The sequence below is a fragment of the Carassius gibelio genome, chromosome B3, assembly GCF_023724105.1.
Source record: "Carassius gibelio isolate Cgi1373 ecotype wild population from Czech Republic chromosome B3, carGib1.2-hapl.c, whole genome shotgun sequence".
Classification (NCBI taxonomy): Eukaryota; Metazoa; Chordata; class Actinopteri; order Cypriniformes; family Cyprinidae; genus Carassius; species Carassius gibelio.
In genome coordinates, this window is record NC_068398.1 from 10,800,851 (window position 1) to 10,822,133 (window position 21,283).

Here is a 21,283-nt window from a genome sequence, read left to right on the forward strand (position 1 = left end):
TTGTAATTATGTATTTTTATGTTTTTTTTAAAATAAGTTATTAAATTGTAATTATCTTTGAAACTTTAATATTAATTTATGCAATTGCAATGTCTTAATTTTAGTAAAGTTAGTACACGGTCATAGCAATAAATGCAATGGTACTAATAATTGGCATAATTTATTTCGGTGTTTCGGTTTCGGTTTTCGGCCTTGGTTTTCTCTTTTTCGGTTTTCGGTATCGGCCAAGAATTTTCATTTCGGTGCATCCCTAGTCGTGACCCTCAAGTGGGCTTTATGTAGAATATGAGAAAGCCCGAGTCAAAAAGTATCAGTTATGATTTTTTTTCACAAGAAAAACAGGAATCCATTAAGCTCTGTTACAAACAGCAGAGATTCACAGAAAAGATAGTGAAGGTGTTGCAAGCAAACATTGTAGCAATACTTCTTGACTAGCAAAGAATAAGCTGAAATCTGGAGTAAGACCACATGTGACGCTGGACCACAAAACCAGTCATAAGAGTCACTTTTTGAAATTGAGATTTACATATCATCTGAAAGCTGAATAAATAAGCTGCATGATTGCATCATGATGCATGGTTTGTTAAGATAGGACAATATTTGGCTGAGATACAACTGATATTTGCTATGAGATCTGGAATCTGAACCTTTTAAAGTTGTCCAAATGAAGTTCTTAACAGAGGTGGAAAGTAACAAATTACATTTACTCATTTTCTGTAAAACAAAACAAGCATTACACTGATACTACCTTTCATATCTACCTATATGTGCGGAACTGGATTCTCAATTTTAACTTAAATATATAAAAAATAAATAAGTTGAATGCTTCTCTGGACATGTGTTGCCCTGTCGTCTTATGAACCAGCTTGGGACCAGATTATGCAGAATGTACGTATATGTGATATGTAAATACATTTTCAGAAGGTGCATGGTTGAATAATATTGGTCTTGTCAATTTAAAAAGGAAAACAATGTCACTCTTAAAAAGGTTTGAACTGCTCCATACTATAAATTCAGCTCATAATAACAAGAAACAATAATCCCAAAAAAGAAAAGAAAGAAAATTAATTATACAGGGTCTGGCTTCATTTTCTCTCAATCTTTTTTTTTATTTTTATTTTTTTACAAAAGATTATATATTGTTGCAAATGTATTTCTACACTTTTTTTTCAATTATCAACTAATCATATCTCATGGAATCTGTTGCCTAACCTGTCATAACATGAATTTCCTGTATTTCATGACACAAGTTATATCACCCTGAAAACTGCATCTTTTGGAAACTATCTAATAATAATCTAGTTCATTTTTCTCTAGAGTTTAAACACTTTTTTTTATGCATTTTTGACGGCATTTGTTTTTAGTCAAAAGTATAAATGGCAAATGAGGCTACATAAATCCGTGCACACACATACATCGCTGATATAGATTTATACATATTTTGAACTTTGCACTTTTGTTTTTTCTGAAAGAGTTTCAAATTTGATTATGTAAATACTGTGCATCTGTAATAAAGTCTGTCAGTTTTCTTAACTGAAGGGGCTTCGTTGCAAAGACGCACTTGCAGTCTAACTTCGCATTCATTCTATTTCATGGGAATTAAAGAAAACGTTTAGCAGCTTACAAGGCAATGGATAAATATTATCAAGTCCTTAAGGAAACAACAATCACACATAGCAGACAATCATGAGGACTAATAGAAAACAGTAAATATGGACAATAAATACAGACAAATGTTCAGACAAGGTTCACTGATTTAGGTAACACTTTATTTCAATAGTACTTTTCTACTAAAAGTAATTTCTTTGTCAACTTATACTAACCCTAACAGTCTACTCTGAGAGTTAGTAGACTTGTAGCTGCAAATATTGTTAAAGTTACTTATAGTTCGTAGAATGTCTAAAGTGAACTATTGAAATAAAGTGTAACCCTGTTTTAAAACTGAATTGAGAATTAAGTAGGTAATATATTATTTATTTGTAAGTACTGAGTGAATTAAATATACAGTTTATATTACTATTATTAATTGAATGCGATATAAAGACTATACTTTTAGTGAATTATAAAATAATCACTTTTTTTAAATGAGGCACAGTGATTTTAAAGTTATTGTTTATATTCAGCTTCTTCATCGATGGAAGGGGCTTAAAGTAGTTTTGGGAAGGATGAGAGGAGTCCTTCTAATGGAGGTTACGTTCTTCACACACCTTGTGATATGAAAGTCTTCAGTGGCAGAAAGTTTGTCTCCAGTGAAACATTGTGCTGTCTTCACACTGCAGGGTGTTCCTGTCAGATACTGAGCAGGTTTCATAGCAGATGGTGAGACACTGTCAATAACACATCTGCAGAAACATCTTCATCCGCTATCAGTATTATTGCTCATTAGCCTCACAATGTTGTCATCTGCAAACATTACAATGTTATCACTTTGGTGTTTTGCATTGCACTCGTGAATGAGCAGAATGCAAACAACAGTGTTTGTTCAACTAGATTAATGCTACAGAAGAACTAGATTGAAATTTTACGAAAAACAAAGAAACACATGAAATACTGAAAAGACTGAACTTATTACAAACCAAGAGCTTTTCTCAGAAATATATATGTAAAAAAAAAAAAATTCTCTCAGCCAAAGCAGGGGGCTGGACTAGATTGACAAAACTCTTTCAGTTACTTCAAGCTTTTTCAGCATTAGACTCAGAGAGAGAGAGACAGAGAGAGAGAGAGAGAGAGAGAGAGTCACAATATTTACCATTTTTTCGTCATCGTTTGAAGAGTCGCAAGAACTTTATTATATTGCTCAAGATCAAATCATAAGCCATTTTCTGTCATTATTTTTCTATTTGCAAGTCTTTGACTATGAGGCACATGTATCTGAATCTGAGTCACATTTCAGTTCATTTTTAGGATTTAACCTGTTAACTGTCACCCCGTCCCGTACGGGATGCCTACATTGACTATACTACTACTATTACAATCAAATCTAATCTAATCTTGACAAACTATATATTGTTGGAAAGGTCTAAGACTCCCAAATATATATTTTACCAATATTTTTTGTTAAAAATTATGTAGGAAAAGTAATAGATTAATTTATGACAAGAGTGCACCCTCAGAAATCTACATTACAAAAGGAGTTTTGACCTTTGTTTAAAAAAAAAGACTTCCTCGTTGCCACATTTTAGAAATCATCAGAAGTTATATATCACTTGAAAACATAAAATCTCAAAATTCATCCTTTAAAACCCATTTTAAAATCAGACATTGCATTACCATGTAAATGGTACATCAAAATCATGTTACAAAATGTTTTCAGTCATGAATTATAAAAATTTAGGTTTGTATCATGCACATTCAAGTCTATCTTCAAAATCATGAGCGACAGTTAGTTAATAGAAACAGATGTTTGTGGGGAGAAACTCAAACTGTTCAAAAAAAAAAAAAAAAAAAAATATGAATGAGAGGAAACTGTCACAAATAAGAATATCTGAGAGAAAATAAGTGAAATTCATACAGGTTTGGATGAGGGTGAGCAAATGATTACAGAATGGTCTGTTTTTGGGGTAATGTGTAACTAAACTTATTATATTTGATCAATAGTTTATAGTTTAGTTTAGTTTATTTGAGCTGTTCAGAATCATGGTTGTTACAGAAGTCTTAAACTTACACAGTAATGGAAGCTCAAAAGGAGTAGGCTGAAGCAAGGAAGCTTATATGCGCCTACCCCTATGTACAATACTCTCAGTACCCATGGATTTCACATTTGTATTCTCAATTGTAACTCAATAAATAACACTGCATTTAACAATATATATTACATTGATAAGGTTACCATAAAATGTGCAAATTTCAAGTATATCATTTTCATACCCAGGCACACATCACCACGAGCGTGCACCTGTTTATGAGTTACATTTCCAACCAAACTATCAGTAATATGGACGTTACAAATTGCAGCATTTGAAATGGTAGCTTGTAGCTACATTCCACATCCAATGTATATTGTCACAAGCGTATAGAGATAACTGTACAAACTGTGTTTGAGTTACAGGATACATCTATTGTACAAGCAGCATGACTACATCTAAATTAATAAGTATCTTCCATAAGGAATTATGTCATGAAGGATAACATTAATACAGAATCCTGTATCAATCAGATATTACTGGCAGGGACTCCCACATGTTTAGACCCTGGGGAAATAAGAAATAGAATTATTCCTTTCTTTTATAATTCTTTCCATTTTGTCTCCTCAAACTGTTATTCCCAATAAAAAAATTGAATTTTAGCCATTATATAGAATAAATCAAATTAATTTTGGCTGCATGTTTTAAGATTAAGATAAATATTTACATTTACATTGACATTTAGTAATCTGGCAGACAATTTTATCCAAAGCAACTTATAAATGAGGACAATGAAAGCAATTAAAAAGAGCAATGATATACAAGTGCTATAACAAGTCTCAGTTTAACGCAGTACATTTTTTATATAAATTATATAATAAATAAAAATAAAATTGATAGAATAGAAAAGAATAGAGTAAGCTAGTGTCAGAGGCCTTTTTAATAATAACATCTTGTAATAAACACATTTGTGGTAAGAACATAATACTATTTTCAGAAGATGCTAGAATAATCTGTACTGTTAAAATATTTTTATATTTTAAAACATTTTTTCAGTAAACTCTCTGTAAAGTGATTCATCTTCATCTTTGACTCCTTGTCCTCTTTCATCATATTGGTCTCTGTTTGGGGTCAAGCTGTGCTCCCAACAACAGCACCATCATTTCAAACACAATGTAAATACAGTGACGTCCAGTAGTCTGAGACCACTAGTGAAAATGCTGCTATTTTGCTTTTCTTTTTTGTATTACATTTCTACTTGAACTCTGAAAAGTCACACTGACTATGTATTTCTGAATGTCTTTGGTTTGACTTTTGACAATTCCTAAATCTATCTGCAAATCTAACCTGCATTGCAGATTTGCATAAAGAAAATCTCATATTATCAATGTGGTCTGGACTTTTGGACCTGTGCAACAAACTACACCAAAGACACTAAACCTGTAGTAACAGACTCTTTATTTTCTGTTAGCACTGACAGAGAACATCCTGATGAGAACAGTCTGCAGACCTGGAGAGATAAGAAGCGGTAAACAGTGTGTAGGTATGAGTAAACAAGCTAACATATACAGTATGATACTCAGATGTCAGGGCTTAACAGGATTTGACTTGGGTTGGGCATGCCAACATTTATTCACACACACACACACACACACACACACACACAAATAATAATCAAGTTTTGTTGATATTGTTGTATATTACTGAATAGCTGGAAATTCTATTGCAGATATAGGACACATTCATGAAACAGCACTTATTAATGAATCGTAAATTAAAATCAGGAAAAGGTGCTATGGTTATTCAGGCTTTCTCTGTCATTATTATAGATGAGAATGAGTGTGAGACTAATCCATCCATTTGTGGAAGAAATGCAGCATGCTTCAACACTGTTGGCAGCTACTTCTGTCAATGTCATGAAGGATTCACACCTCCTTCACCTCATAATTTCACAGAAGTGGATAGGATTGAATGCCAAGGTAAAGAGAGCTCGATATGATGAATCTCACATGATCTCTGTGCAGCAGAGAAAACATCTGAATCTCTGTTCATCTCATTTCAGACATCAATGAATGTGTGGTCGGCAGCGCTGATTGTGGTCCTAATACAACATGTGTTAATACTGAAGGAGGTTATTACTGCACATGTGCAACTGGCTACATTTCCAGCAATAGAAAAGATATATTCAATTCAGGACAAGGAGTTCAGTGTATAGGTCAGATTTATTTATTTATTTATTTCCATTGATTGCAGTCTAAAGTGGGAGTTTTCAGTTGGCATGTTTGTGTTTATTATCTGTCCCTAAATTACAGACAGAGATGAATGCAAAGATCCCAGTTTTTGTGGAAAACATGCATCATGTCATAACACTGCTGGAGGTTTCTACTGCATCTGTGAAGCTGGATTCAGACTAAAGTCAGGAGGAACTAACTTCACTGATACAAGTGAACTCTGTGAGAGTAAGTCCTTTAAAACCATTCAAGTTCACATTTTGACTAAGTAATTTTTCGTTTGTTTTTTAAAAATTTACTGTATTATCTTTCGTCAAAATGATGACTTTAAGTAAAGATTATGTTCCATGAAGATATGTTGTCAATTTTCTACTGTAAATATAGCTGAATAAATAAGCTTTCCATTCCATGCATATTACTAATCAAAAATTACGTTTTTATATATTTACTGTAGGAAATTTACAAAATATTTTCATGGAACATGATCTTAACTTAATATTCCTTAGATTTTTGGCATAAAGAAAAATAAATAATTTTGACCCATACAATGTTGGCTATTGCTTCAAATATACCTGTGCTATTTGTGACATATGAGATACAAACTGTAAATATGTTTTGAGACATCACATCGCTATTCAGTGTCGTTGAAAATACATTTCAGAGAAAGTTTTCAACATTGTTTTTCTTTTCCACTGGCCAAATAGTATTTTAAATTGTTTTAAACAAATCAAATTTATGCAATTTCACCTAAAAGGTAATCATATATTTTACAATGTTTATATAATTTAATGGAAAGAGATAGGCCTATTTTTTTCAGTATAAATAACTGTCTGACTCATTGCGTCAATAACAAAACATTTAAAAAATATAATGCACATATCTTACAGTTTCCTTTAAGTCTTTTAAATACAATGGTGTTCATCATAATATTGAGAAGAGCATGAAAGAAGTTATCATCAGGCTTCTGTCTGTGTGTGACACTTGTGAACAGAGGTTAAACATTGAGGTCATCGGATCTGTTCAAACCACACATTTACAAACTGCACATTTCCATCCCATACATTCCATACATCAGGTCCCGAACATTAAATGCAATGAGAGTGCAGGCCAGCTGGGAGAGGAGAGGGAGGGAAGTCATGCTCTGTACAAGACTACAGTGCCTAGTGTGAGTCCGCCCCTAAAGAGCTGTTTCTACCTGATTAAATCCTGATTAAATAGGAAAGATTGCTATTTTTGTATTATTTATGTAAGGTTTTTAACCAGTTTTGTAATGTTTGTGCTACTGCTGTTCTAAACTAACAGTATTGGTAATTACCCCAAAAAGCTATTTATAAAGGTATAATATAATTATTCATGTTATCTGTGAAAGGCAGAAAAAATTGTTAGATGCTTTATATTGTTTTTGAGCCTGTCCTTCAAAAAAAAAAAAAAAAAAAAAAAAGACCTTATGGGTAGTTTGTGTATGCACCTTATTATGACCTATATTTACGTTTTAAACTATGGTTTTAAAGTTAAGCGCCCTCTAGCGAGTGAAAAAATAATGACAGTATCGTGTTGTGTCTGTCGTCATGAAATGATGTATAACGCCATTACCAATCAAAATGAGCGTTTATTTAAATGGAATGTGTGGACAGTAATCTGTACATATTTTATGAGGTGGCTTATTTGCTCAAATGACCACACCTAACCCCGCCCCTAAACCTAGCCTCACAGAAAACATACAAAGTTATGATTTATAGAGCAAATACCATAGACTGTATAAAAACATGGACGTAGTGTCCGTGACGTCACCCATAGACTCCTGAAGAGCGTTTTTGAAGCTCAAAGTGTGCAGAGCGGCCCTTTGTCATCTTGGCAACGCGTCACCGCAATGACTGTCCTGGACAATCAGCTGGTTGCTGTTATGAAAAAAAATTAACCCCCTCAAAGTTGTCATAAAGGGCGTGATTAGCTTTATAGGCCAAACACATTTTTTGCACCAGGCTGTAAATATGTTTTTTCCTGCTGTAAAGTTGGGCATTTTAACATGGGGAGTCTATGGGATTGACTCTCTTTTGCAGACAGCCTCAAGCGGCCAGTCGATGAATTACAGTTTTAGTCACTTCCTTATTGGCTTCACGAGAGAGAGCGGGAGGTTGGCGCTCGGCAAATACATTTTATGAGCATGTGCGTTTTTTAGGATCAAACCCATAATCACATGATTACATATAGTCGTATAATGCAATATTTTACCAAATGAACAACACAAAACGTCCCTAGGTTACGTATGTAACCCTAGTTCCTCGAGGGAACGAGACGCTGCGTCGTAGCGCTTTTGGGGAACGCCTTTGGCAAGAACAACTCTGAATATCGTGTGCAATCAGTTCAATGGAAGAGCGTGACGTCACGGACGGGGTGACGTAGCGACCAGGAAGCTATAAAGGCACGTGCCACGCAGCTGGCCTCAGCTTCGAGTAGGGAAGCAAGCGCAGGCAGGGGTGCCGGGAGTATGGCTCGGCGACGCAGCGTCTCGTTCCCTCGAGGAACTAGGGTTACATACGTAACCTAGGGACGTTCCTCTTCGGGAACTCGAGCTGCATCGTAGCGCTTTTGGGGAACGATGTGCCAACGCTGCCAGACTACCAAGGCCCTGCCTAGTGTGTATCCGAAGAGCACAGCTTAGGACGAGAGGACAAAAGAGCCAGGAGCGGCTCGCATATCGAGATTGTAAAATCTGGCGAATGTAGAGGGCGTGGACCACCCCGCAGCGTTGCAGATGTCCAAGAGGGACACACCTGCTAAAAAGGCCTTAGAGGCAGCCATACTCCGCGTAGAGTGAGCCTTGGCTCCCAAAGGAAGGGGAAGACCAGAGGACTCATAGGAGACGTTGATAGCCTCGACTATCCAACGACTAAGGGTCTGCTTAGAGGCAGGAGAACCCTTTTTAGGAGGACCATAGCATACAAGCAATTGGTCAGACTTTCTCCACAGGGCAGCTCTGTGGATGTATGCGTCCAGTGCTCGCACTGGACACATACAATTTAGCTTCACCTGGTCTGGCTCCCGAAAGGGAGGAGGACAGAAGGCCTGCAGTACGACAGGTTGTGGTGTGACAGAGGGAACTTTAGGAATGTAACCCGCTCGAGGGTATAAGAATGCTTTGGCCATACCAGGGGCAAAGTCTAGATAGTTAGGGGCCACCGAGAGGGCCTGAAGATCTCCAACTCTCTTTAGAGAGGTAATAGCCAGTAATAGGGCAGTCTTAAGTGTCAGATGTCTGTCTGAGATTTCTTGAATTGGCTCGAATGGAGCTTTGCAGAGAGCCTCTAACACCACAACCAAATCCCATGGGGGAATACGGGACCGTACTGGAGGTCTCAGCCTCAGTGCACCTCGGAGGAAACGTGTAACTAGGGGGTGTCTACCCAGTGACTGATCATTGAAAGGGACGTGGTAAGCAGCTATGGCCGCCACGTACACCTTTAAGGTGGAGTGGGTTAACCCCGCAGAGAGCCTAGCTTGTAAAAACTCCAGAACTGTACCAACTGGGCAGTTAACAGGGTCAAGGTGGCGATCTCTGCACCATGAAGTGAAGAGTTTCCACTTCAGGGCGTACAGTTTCCTCGTGGAGGGAGCTCTGGATTGGAGTAGGGTCTCAACAACCTCGGTTGAGAGACCAGCTGCTAACAGATGTGCCCCCTCAGGGGCCACACCCACAGCTTCCACAACTCCGGGCGAGGGTGAATTATTTTGCCCTGCGCCTGAGAGAGTAGATCTGTCCTGATCGGAATCTGCCATGGAGAGCCGTCGAGGAGAGAAATCAGATCTGCAAACCATACTCGGCCCGGCCAGAACGGGGCTACTAACAACAGACGGACCCCGTCCCGGCGTACTCTCGCCAGAACTCCCGGGAGCAGAGCGATAGGGGGAAAAGCGTACAGACGAAGCCTCGGCCAAGTCTGTGCCATGGCATCTAGTCCCAGTGGAGCTGGGTGAACTAGAGAGAACCAGAGGGGACATTGCGATGTCTCTCGAGTCGCGAAGAGGTCCACCTGAGCTTTGCCAAATATTTGCCATATCTGCTTCACCACCTCGGGATGAAGCATCCATTCCCCGGGCCTCGGCCCCTGTCTCGACAGCATGTCTGCTCCCACATTCAATCGCCCAGGAATATACACTGCTCTTAGCGAGAGGAGTTTGCCCTGGGACCACAGGAGGATCTGGTGCACCAGCTTGTACAAGGGGCGTGAACGCAGACCCCCCTGGTGATTGATATAAGAGACTACCGCTGTGTTGTCGGTGCGCACTAACACATGACAGCCTCTCAGGTCTGGGAGGAAATATTTTAAAGCTCGATATACTGCTAGCATTTCTAGACAATTGATGTGCCATGTCAGATGGCGACCGCTCCACAGACCACGGGCAGGGTGGCCACTCATGACCGCACCCCAACCGGTGAGGGACGCATCTGTCGCTAGCGTTACACGGCGACCAAGAGCTCCCAACACCGGGCCCTGATTCAAGAACCAAGGTTTCTTCCATATGTCTAAGGCACGAAGGCATCGCCGCGTGACCTGAATAGTTCGGAAAGGATTTCCCCTCGGGGAAAACCCCTTGGTCTTGAGCCACCACTGAAGGGGCCTCATGTGCAGGAGACCAAAAGGTATCACGTTGGACGCAGCTGCCATGAGCCCTAACAGTCTCTGAAACTGCTTCACAGTGAGTGACTGGCCTTCTCTGACTCTCTTGACTGATGTGAGGATCGACTCGATCCGAGCAGGAGACATACGTGCCTGCATCGTGGTCGAATCCCATACTACGCCTAGATAGGTGGTTCTCTGAACTGGAGAAAGTACACTCTTCTTGGCATTCAGTCTCAAACCCAGCTCCCCCATATGGGCGAGAACGACACCTCGATGTCGAACCGCCATCTGCTCTGATTGAGCTAAAATCAACCAATCGTCGATATAATTTAGAATGCGGATGCCCTGCATACGGAGGGGTACCAGAGCCGCATCTACACATTTCGTGAACGTGCGGGGTGAGAGTGCAAGGCCGAAGGGAAGTACTCGATATTGATAAGCTTTGCCCCCGAAAGCGAACCTCAGAAACTTCCTGTGTTGTGGAAGGATGGATATGTGGAAGTATGCATCTTTGAGATCTATTGTGACAAACCAGTCCTCGGATCTGATTTGAGCTACAACCTGTTTGACAGTAAGCATCTTGAACTTCAGTGACATAACTGAGAGGTTTAACTGACGTAGGTCTAAGATCGGACGCAACCCCCCATCCTTCTTTGGAACTATGAAATACCGGCTGTAAAACCCGGATTCCCTGTCTAGAGGAGGGACCACCTCGATGGCCTCCTTCCTTAATAGGGTATTCACTTCTTGTTCCATAACCAGAGCCTGCTGGGGGCCGACGACTGTCGGTGTAACCCCATTGAATCTCGGCGGTGGAAGGCCGAATTGAATAGCATAGCCTCTTTCTACTGTGTGCAGGACCCATTGAGATACATTTGGCAGAAGTTTCCACGCTGCTCGAAAATGTACTAAGGGAATCAGTCTCTCGAGACTGATCTCTGGTGTAAGAGGCCCCCGAAGGGGAGGCGAGCTTCCCAGCTCCGCTACGCTCACGGGCGGAAATAACTGGGAGGGATGCTCGCGGGAGACCGCTGCGCCCTGAAGCACCGGCAGGGTTGGCAGACCGGCCTCCGGAGGGTACCGGGGAGAGGCGGGCACCGTATAACGAGGTGGACACCGCTCTGACCCCGTAGGGGCTACCCTCGAGGTCACTGAGATACTGGCGTCAGGACCTCTTTGTCGAGGACTTCCTAGCTTCGATAACTGTACGAAGATCAGATTTTAATCTAGGAGCCCCCGACTCAGAGCGTCGCTTAGACCCTCGGTCCCGGCGTGGGGGAGCACGAGTGGCGACGCTCTGCTTTTGAGCCTCACGGTATGAGGAGCCTGCTAGTGGCGTGAGTATCTCCCGTCCAGATAACCCACAAGAGCGACGAGGGAGGAAACTCTGGAACGCCGCCGCCTGCTTACGGGCCTCCTGGAACCTGTCGACGACAGTATTGACTGTGTCGCCGAACAGGCCCGAGGCTTGGAGCGGGGCGTCCAGGAGGCAGAACCTGTCACGATCTTTTATTTGGGACAGGTTCAGCCATAAATGCCTCTCCGCGGCCACCAAGGCTGCCATAGACCGCCCAATCGCGCGAGCGGTCTCTTTGGTGGCGCGGAGGGAGAGATCAGCGGTCCGTCTAAGTTCTGCAATATCGTCGGACTTGATCCCCTCTCCCTCGTCTACATCTCTCAGCAGGTCGGCCTGATATGCTTGAAGGACGGCCATGGTGTGAAGGCACGCCCCTGCCTGACCTGCTGCCACATAGCCCTTGCCCACTAACGCTGATGTTGTTCTTAATGCTTTTGTAGGCAAGGCCGGAGCCTTCAGAGACTATGCCGAACCGGGTGACAGATAGCCCACAAGCGTCTGTTCGACCCGTGGCATCGCTCTGTAACCGCGCTCATCGAGCCCTGTCACGTTTCCATAATATTGTGAGTCAGGGCCGAAGAGACGGGTGGAATATGGGTGTTTCCACGACCTCGCTATTTCGTCATGGAGGTCGGGAAAAAAGGGAAGGCTCCGGGCTGGAGGTGGTTGTCTGGGCCTGAGATACCGCTCATCGAGTTTACTTCTCTGCGGTTCATGACTTTTCTGTGGGGGCCAGTCTATTTTTAACTTCTCGACTGCGCAAGTAACCACCTCCAGCAGCTCCTCATACTGGGGCGAAAGGGGTGGCGAATCCCTACCAACTGTCTCCACATCCACCTCATCAGACGAAGAGAGGTGGAGTGTCGACCCCTCGCCCTGGGGGGAAGAAACCGACGAGCGTGCTTCCGATCCCAGGGTTTGGGCGCCTGATCTAGCAGATGAGGAAGGAGATAAGGACTGGCCCGTCTCCATTCCCTCTGCCAGATCCACCTGCGAACCCCACGAGTGCAGCAGCCGCTCTGCCTCAGCAGAAGCGGGGCCAGAGCCGCGGGGAACGCTGGCGAAGGCTCCCTCCTCGAAGAGAGCCCTCCGGGATCGAAGCGTCCGCATTGGCAATCGTTCACAATGCGGACAGTCAGCTCCCTCGAGAGCTGACTCAGCGTGCTTCGACCCCAGGCAAACCACGCATAAATCATGTGTGTCTCCAGCCGTGATGTAGCGCTGGCATGGAGGAACACACAGTTTATAGCGCGATTTGGTTTCGCCCTTCAAATGTCTAGTCTTTGCTTTGGACTTAGGCATTTTAGTCTACTGAACTGGACAGACAACAGTAAATAAGACTTACAAGACAGACTTATGAACATGCACACACAGAGCGCTTGCTGAAAGACGCGAAGCTGAGGCCAGCTGCGTGGCACGTGCCTTTATAGCTTCCTGGTCGCTACGTCACCCCGTCCGTGACGTCACGCTCTTCCATTGAACTGATTGCACACGATATTCAGAGTTGTTCTTGCCAAAGGCGTTCCCCAAAAGCGCTACGACGCAGCTCGAGTTCCCGAAGAGGAACCCAAATTATGGCGCAAAAAAAATAATACAAAACATTAATATGAAAACGTTGTGTTGCCGATAGGGGCACAACAGTAGTATACGCTCTGATGGGTCGTATTTCAGGGATTTGGACAAACTATACAACCTATACAAGCATTTTGGAGGTTGGAGGACAGGTTTTTTTTTTTTTTTTATTCAGATACCCAATTAATCAAAAAGTACATAAACAATGCCAGCAAGCATGTGAACTGTTATCAAAGGCAAAGGAGGCCATTTTTGTTATTATTTGAATAAATACTATGTAGTTGTTTTAGTTTATTTGTCCAAAAATTACAATAACATTTTTAGAATTTTCTTCTTTTTTGAAAGATTCCTAAAATATTTGTGTTTTGACAGGTGATCAAATAAATTACTAAGCACTGTATGTTTTCATAGCATTCAGCTGGCACATTTGTTTTAAGGACATTGGGCAGAATGTGGAATAGTGTGTTTTTTTTTCAGTAAAATTTAATCAGATTAATCAATTATTTAGAAAAAATTATTGGCAAACTATCGATTATAAAAACAATTGTTAGTTGCAGCCCTAGGATACATTAATGTTTTTAGGTTGATCCACTGAAATTAGGTAAGATTTATATTTTTTCATAGTAAAATTATTGTCTCTTGTTTAATGAGCTTTTGTGCAAATACTTTCAATCTGTGCTGCTGGTCTGAATATCAGATGTGATATCCTAATCTATACTTTTTCTCACGTGACATTGATATTATGTTTGTTTTATTTTTCAGAGCTTAAGTGTGACAGATTTTTAAGTGAGAAAGACACATCCCAGGTACTGCATAACTTACTGATAAAGAATATTACAGCAACACATTATGACCTGAACTCTCTTTTTTTCTGTGCTGTCTGTGTAGAAATCTCCAGAGCTCTCAAAACTCGTCTCTTTGATGACCGACAGCTGTCTGATAATGAATCAGAGTGAGTCTGTGAACAATAATACACAAGCGCATGGAGAAAAACTTTTGAAGGTGACACTTTGTATATCAGTTTTATTATTATTTTATTTTTATTTATTTTTTTCAAAAAATAAAACAGACTGTGTTAGACTGTGTATATGTGATGAGTGAGACAAGGCCAAGTGTGGTGAGAGTAGAGTTAGACAGGTGACTCGTTACCAATATTTCAAAGGATGCTAGCAAATCATGCTAACTCATGATAGCAACATGCTAAAACATGGTAGCAATGCTAAACCCTGTTGAAAGAAAAAAAAAGCAAGTGTAAAATACTTAAAAATGCATAATTACAAATGTTTTACATGATTTAGTATATATGTTTAAGTCCTACTTAAAGGTGCAGTGTGTACATTTTAGAGGCATCTAGTGGTGAGGTTGTGAATTACAACCAGTGGTTCAGTCCCCAGCTCACCCCTCCCTTTAGAGAAGCTAGCTGAACAGGTACACATGGACAGATGTCGTCGGTAAAGACAGCAGAGGGCAATGAGATTTCTTTACAAAGGTAAATCAAGGAATTATATTTACTTAATTATTCAATACATCGGTGGTATTGCAAATGTTAATGCAATTGTACATCATTGTGTCAGTGTTTTATTCACATGAAACAACAAAGTTACGAAGCATGCTCTGTAGAGACGTTTTTCCGTTTAGGGCTACTGTCGAAACATAGTGGTGACTTCCACTGGGCCTTTTAAACAATGGAGTCAATGTGAATGAGAGAATGAGACTGTCACTGCTGTATTTAGTAGATAGAAATAGCTCACTCTTAAGTAATAGAAACATAATGTTTCATTAAGTAAGTTATTTATACACCTCTGAAAACTATATATATACTATAACTATAATATATTGCATTTCTGTAAACAGATTGCTGTAAATATGACACATTGCACCTTTAAGTATTAAGTTTTAATTGCACATAACATCAACTAGGGGTCAATTCACACAAATTATTACCATAACAAGTACTCTTTTAAAAGTAGCCTACAGTTTGCTTGAGTGTAGTTCTTTTTCACAAAGGTAAGTTAAATCATGTGGTCAAGTGTCTTGCAGACATACACAGAGCTCAAATGAGTGTTTTAAACGTCCTCTTGATCCACAAATCTCTCTCACTTCACCCACCACAATACAGGGATTTCTGAGTGATCTAGATGATCTGAATCACGGTGGATTCAGTGGTGATAATTATATGATCTCAGCATTGTTTAGGATTGTGGTAAACATACTAAAACTGATCGGACATCTGCTGTCAGCAAGCCGAACCAGGAAAATAAGTGCTAAAGCTGGTAAGAAATACGTCACTAAACATTACACCACAAGTACCATCTTCAGCAACATCTGCTTCAATGAATTTATTCTTACATTTGTAATGTGGTTTCTGCCCTCCAGAAGTGGAGCTGTTAGTAATGAGGGGTAATTCTCCACCTGAGGGTGATTTCAGGATGAATATCAGTGGAGCACAGTTAACCTCCCACTGGGACACAGCAACAGGAAATACATACCACGGTACACATTATTATAAATACAACATCAAAAAGTAATCATATTTTTATTTTAATTGTACAGTATAAAATGATTTTTGCTGTCTTTGTGCATCATCCAGGCTTCACGACTGCAGCTCTCCTCAGCTACAAAGGTCTGGATGAATCACTCAACTGCTGTTTTGACCATTTAGAGACAACGCAAAAGCAAACTTATAAGATTAATTCAAAAGTAGTAACTGCTACTTTTATTAATACCGAGACAACCAACCTAAAGAAACCAATAAAGCTCACATTTTCTCACTTGAAGGTATGGAACAATTTGTTCTCAATGCACCACATATAATGTGTTTCATCATTATGATACACTATCAATTAACAATTCTGCATTACATTTCCTTCCAGAAAAAGAATGAGAAGCATATGTGTGTGTTTTGGGATCCTGAGCTGGACGGGGGCGCGTGGTCAACACTTGGCTGCTCTACAGTGAGCTCCAGAGCCGATCAGACCGTCTGCTCCTGTAATAAACTCGGCAGTTTTGCTGTGCTGACGGTTCTCTGTGACACTGGGGTCTGTAGGCCTACTCTTAACTTTTGTACGCTTGACAGCAAACCTTGAGCTAAATTAACATCTCTTTTCCACCCTCAATAACTGAGGTGCCGTTAAACAAAGACATCTAGCCCCCAGTTTTAAATGGCTACTGAACCACTGCTGTGTGTGAATGGGATAAATGCAGAAGACAAACTCAGAGTATTGGAGGATATAAGGATCTTCAAATTCAAACTGTGTGTGTTTGTGCATTTCAAGGCTTTTATTGTCACATCTGTTGTGAAGTAATTTTCCATTGCTATTAATAACATTTGTCGGATTTGTGTTTGTCATGTGAAGCCTGAGCATTGAAACATATGCAACTAAAATTATTCAATAAACTTTTTATCAACATTACTTTGTCTCCTGCTTCTGCTCTTCATTAGATTTAGTCGACTTCTGCACTGATAGAAGACTGTTGATCCTGTTTTATGTACCAAACAAGACTTGCTGACATAGTGTTTCTGTTACCAAAAGTAAGACTTGTCTTTGCCTTGACTAGCTGCTAGTTGGCCAAACTAGCTCTTAAAGTGCCCCTATTATGCCATTTTAAGGTTGCTAATATTGTTTTATGAGTCTCTTAATGCATGCAAGCTCAAAAAACATGTTAGTTTTCTCAAAAATAGATTTATTTCACCTAACTTCTTAATGATTCATGAAGGACTCCTACACAATAGTTCAAAGAATCAGTCTCTCCCAACCCCTCCTTTCCATGAGCCCTCACTGCTGTGATTGGCCAGATGACATCCAGAGGTTGGCTCCGGACTGGTCTAACACGTACAGCGCATTTCAGAAAAACGAAATACCCATTGGGAAAAGATGGTATGGATTATACGCTTGATGAAACCGTTGAACTGGCTGATCGACAAGAGACTGATTTACAAGCAGGACTTGAGCAGGAAGTTTCAGTGGTAGGTGTCAAGTGTTGACAAGTTTGTGGTAATTAAAAGATGTGATAAAGCAAATGTACTCTCACAGCGTAGGACACAGCATCCTCTCAAGATGATGATAACCACATGGAAAATGTACTGTGTTTGTGGGCAGGCAAGTTGGTAATGAAGAAAGTGTGCAGCTAGACATTATTCATATGTGTTACTTTGTGACATAAAGCCATAACAGCATCAGATTCAAATTTCTGATGACTCATTTCTGTTTTTTCCTTCTTCTTTTTTTGACATGCATGTGCAAAAATAATGTTTTGAATATGGTATATTTTTCTTACAAAATCGATTCACTACAGAAGTCCTTTGTTCATCCCCCAGAGCCATGTGAGACACTTTTTTTTTTTTTAATGGATGCGCTTTTCATTAAACTTCTCAAGGACCGATTCAGTGCAACACCCACTGAGTGCCATCAAACTGCTTCAAAGATCAAAGACACTTTTTAAGACAACTCTGACTGGATTCGTATTCATCTATTGTGTGACATCCAGACAATGTGAGAGTTTTTACTTGACATTTTTTTGTTTATTATATGTCCCTGAATTACAGACAGAGATGAATGCAATGATCCCAGTTCTTATGAAAAGTATTCAACATCTTGTTACACTCCTGTGAGTTATTGCATCTGTGCTGCAGGAGAAACTAACTCGACTGACACAAATAACCTCTGTAAGCCCTAGGGATATTTTGTCTTTAGAAGTAGCACATTATATTTGTGGATGTGTTGTTGTAGACTTTATATTGCTGTTTTTGTATATTTTATCCTCTTTGAATTCCCTTTCTTCCTGTTGTTTCTCATACTTTCAGGACCAGGTACCCAATGACTGATGTTTAGTGCTTCTTACCAGTAGATGGCGCTATGATGTCTAATATCTTATCCTGTATAAGAGAAAAGAAACTCAATTGTTGTATGTAACTGTAACTGTTTAAAAGCGAAATTAAATATAGCATAATAAAAAAAAATTACTGCAGATGAGTCTTGGTAAGAATGTTTTAATAACAAAAATGAGACACTAAAATAAGTTTCGCCACACCCACCCACTTTTAGTCATTATCTTTAACAAGAATGTTAACAAAGCCAAATATTATCATTGAGATTACTTTTATACATAACAAATTAATTTTGTTGCAGTTTGTTGCTGCCGTGTGTCTCGAGTTTGAGCTCCATCACGTTATTTTTTAGTCGCCTATATATTGACTATTTTATATCTTTAAAATGTATTTTATACACCATCATTTTTGCTTCTATAATGTGTGAACATATCCTCTATCGTATTGTTCACAAAAATAATCAGAATGCTTTGTTATCACTAGTTTTATTTTGATTTCCCGAGTCTGCTCTTTAGCTTATAGCCCGTTAGCATCGCCAGCATGGTAGACTCAAATTTCAAATCCCCATCCACAGCCGAGGACACGAGCCAGGCCTGTTTGTTAATAATTGGAATCTTTTCTGGGAGTGTCCTAGGCTTTTTCGGCTGATGACCTGCACCCCAGCAGAGTCGAAGCGGAACTCCTCCTGGACAGCATCTCTCCATGTGACTAGTAAGCCAAATCTCAAATAACTACAATGACTTTTGTTCTATCCACTTAAATGATAGAAGTACTTGCACTGTCCAGTCTCTTAAGACTGTGTCTGCTCCCCCAATAGTGAGGTCAAAATATACATTTAATGTAGGATCTAGAAAAAAATCGTGCTTAAACCAGAAAAATGTCAAATAAATGAACAACATTTTTTTTTTAATTTGGGCTTATAAACATTAAACAAAACTCACAACCAAAGCAGTTATTGTAAATGCAATTATCACAGAATATAGTTTTGATGTACTTTGCTTGACGGAAACCTGACAAAAACCAAATGACTACATTGGTGTGAATGAGTCGACTCCACCAAACTACTGTTATAAGCATGAGCCCCATCAGACTGGTCGTGTAGGAGGTGTTGCAGCAATATAAAGTGATGTTCTCAATGTTACCCAGAAAACAGGATACAGATTTAACTCATTTGAAATACTTCTGCTTACACTGTCAGATACGCAAAAGAAATCTATTGTATCTCTTGCTTTGGCTACTTTGTATAGACCACCAGGGCCGTATACAGAATTCCTAAAAGAATTTGCAGATTTCCCTTTCAGACCTTCTGGTTACAGTTGATAAGGCACTAACCGTGGGAGATTTTAATATTCATGTTGATAATACAAATGATGCACTAGGAATTGCATTTACTGACCTAATAAACTCTTTTGGAGCAAAAGCAAAATGTCACCGGGCCCACTCATCGTTTTAATCATACACTAGATTTAATTATCGATTAAGAAATCGATCTTACTGATATAGATATTGTACCTCAAAGTGATGATGTTATAGACCATTTCCTTGTATCGTGCATGCTGCTTATAACTGATATTAACTATATGTTTCAGCGATACCGTCTGGGCAGAACTATTGTTCCAGCCACCAAAGACAGATTCGCAAATAACCTTCCTGATCTATCTCAACTGCTATTTATATGCAAAAATACACATGAACTAGACAAAATGACTGGCTTACAGAAAGGTTACAGAATAAAAGTTACTGTGCCATGGTGTAACAGTAATACTTACTCTCTCAAGAAAGAAACTAATAGTCTTGAACGCAAATGGAGAAAAACTAACTTGGAAGTTTTTAGAATTGCATGGAAAAACAGTACGTCCAGCTATAGACGCAGGCGCTAAAAACTAACAGGGCCGAGCTTATCCACAAACTCATAGAAAATAACCAAAACAATCCAAGGTTTTTATTTAGCACAGTGGCTAAATTAACAAATAACCAGACGCCACCTGATTCAAATATTCCATCAACGTTTAATAGTAATGACTTTATGAATTTCTTTACTGATAAAATAGATAACATCATTGCACCCAAAGATAAACTGCAGGGCTTTACAAATATAGGACAGGAAGAGCTAAATAAACTTATCACTGCATCTAAACCAACAACATGTTCATTAGATCCTGTACCCAATATATTACTGAAAGAGCTGTTACCTGTAGCCGAAGAACTGCTTCTGAACAGGATTAAATTGTTACCTTTAGGTCACGTCCCAAAACCATTCAAGCTGGCAGTTATTTAATCGTCTTATGAAACCTCAAATGGAAACACAAATCTTCATTTATGTCTAAAATTTTATTAAAAGTTGTGTCTGCTCAATTGAGCTCCTTCTTGCAAAAAAAAAAGAGCTGTATGAAGAATTTCAGTCAGGTTTCAGGCCCCACCATAGCACAGAAACTGCACTTGTTAAAATTAAAAATGACCTCCTTCTTGCGTCAAGGCTGCAGCTCATTTCTAGTTTTACTTGATCTTAGTGCTGTGTTCGACACCATAGATCATGACATACTCATAGATCAATTACAAAACTACAGGTATTCAAGGAGATGGTTAAGATGGTTTAGATCTTATTTGTCCGATTGCTACCATTTTTTTTTATTTAAATGAGAAGAAACTTCTAAATTATTTAAGCTAACATAGTGTGTTAAAAATGTAAAAGATTGGATGACCAATAATTTTATCCTATTAAATTCAGATAAGACAGATATATTAATTATTGACCCAAAAAACATACACAACACAATCTCGTAGATTACATGCGACTAGATGGATGTACTGTTACTTCCTCTTCCTCTAGTCAAAAATCTGGCTGTTATATTAGACAGCAACTTTTGAAAATCATATTTCCCATGTTACAAAAACAGCTTTCTTCCATCTTTCCAAGTAGGTTTTTTTTTTTTTTTAAACCGAACACACGGCTCGTGCTCGGACCGCGGTTCAATTTAAATTTGACAAAGCATCTGTAAAATGGTTTGCTATAAATAGCACGTTAAACAAACTTGGTTCAACTAATATAT

The 21,283-nt window shown here is 39.5% G+C and overlaps 1 protein-coding gene across 24 annotated transcripts in view; it reads left to right on the plus strand.

Annotated features, from left to right (window-relative positions):
- LOC127951996 (adhesion G protein-coupled receptor E5) overlaps positions 1 to 21,283 on the plus strand; it is a 73,871-nt gene that overhangs the window by 34,126 nt on the left and 18,462 nt on the right. For 2 of the 24 annotated variants that reach the window (XM_052550182.1, XM_052550181.1), the window contains exon 6: positions 5,095 to 5,166. The exons of 12 other annotated variants lie outside the window; for them this stretch is intronic. In XM_052550182.1, coding sequence (XP_052406142.1) covers positions 5,095 to 5,166 — 72 coding nt within the window. Of the gene's footprint in view, positions 1 to 5,094; positions 5,167 to 5,452; positions 5,603 to 5,685; positions 5,839 to 5,935; positions 6,083 to 21,283 lie in introns of all 24 variants that reach the window. 10 more of the 24 variants (XM_052550193.1, XM_052550192.1, XM_052550207.1 and 7 more) reach the window with 7 other exon arrangements.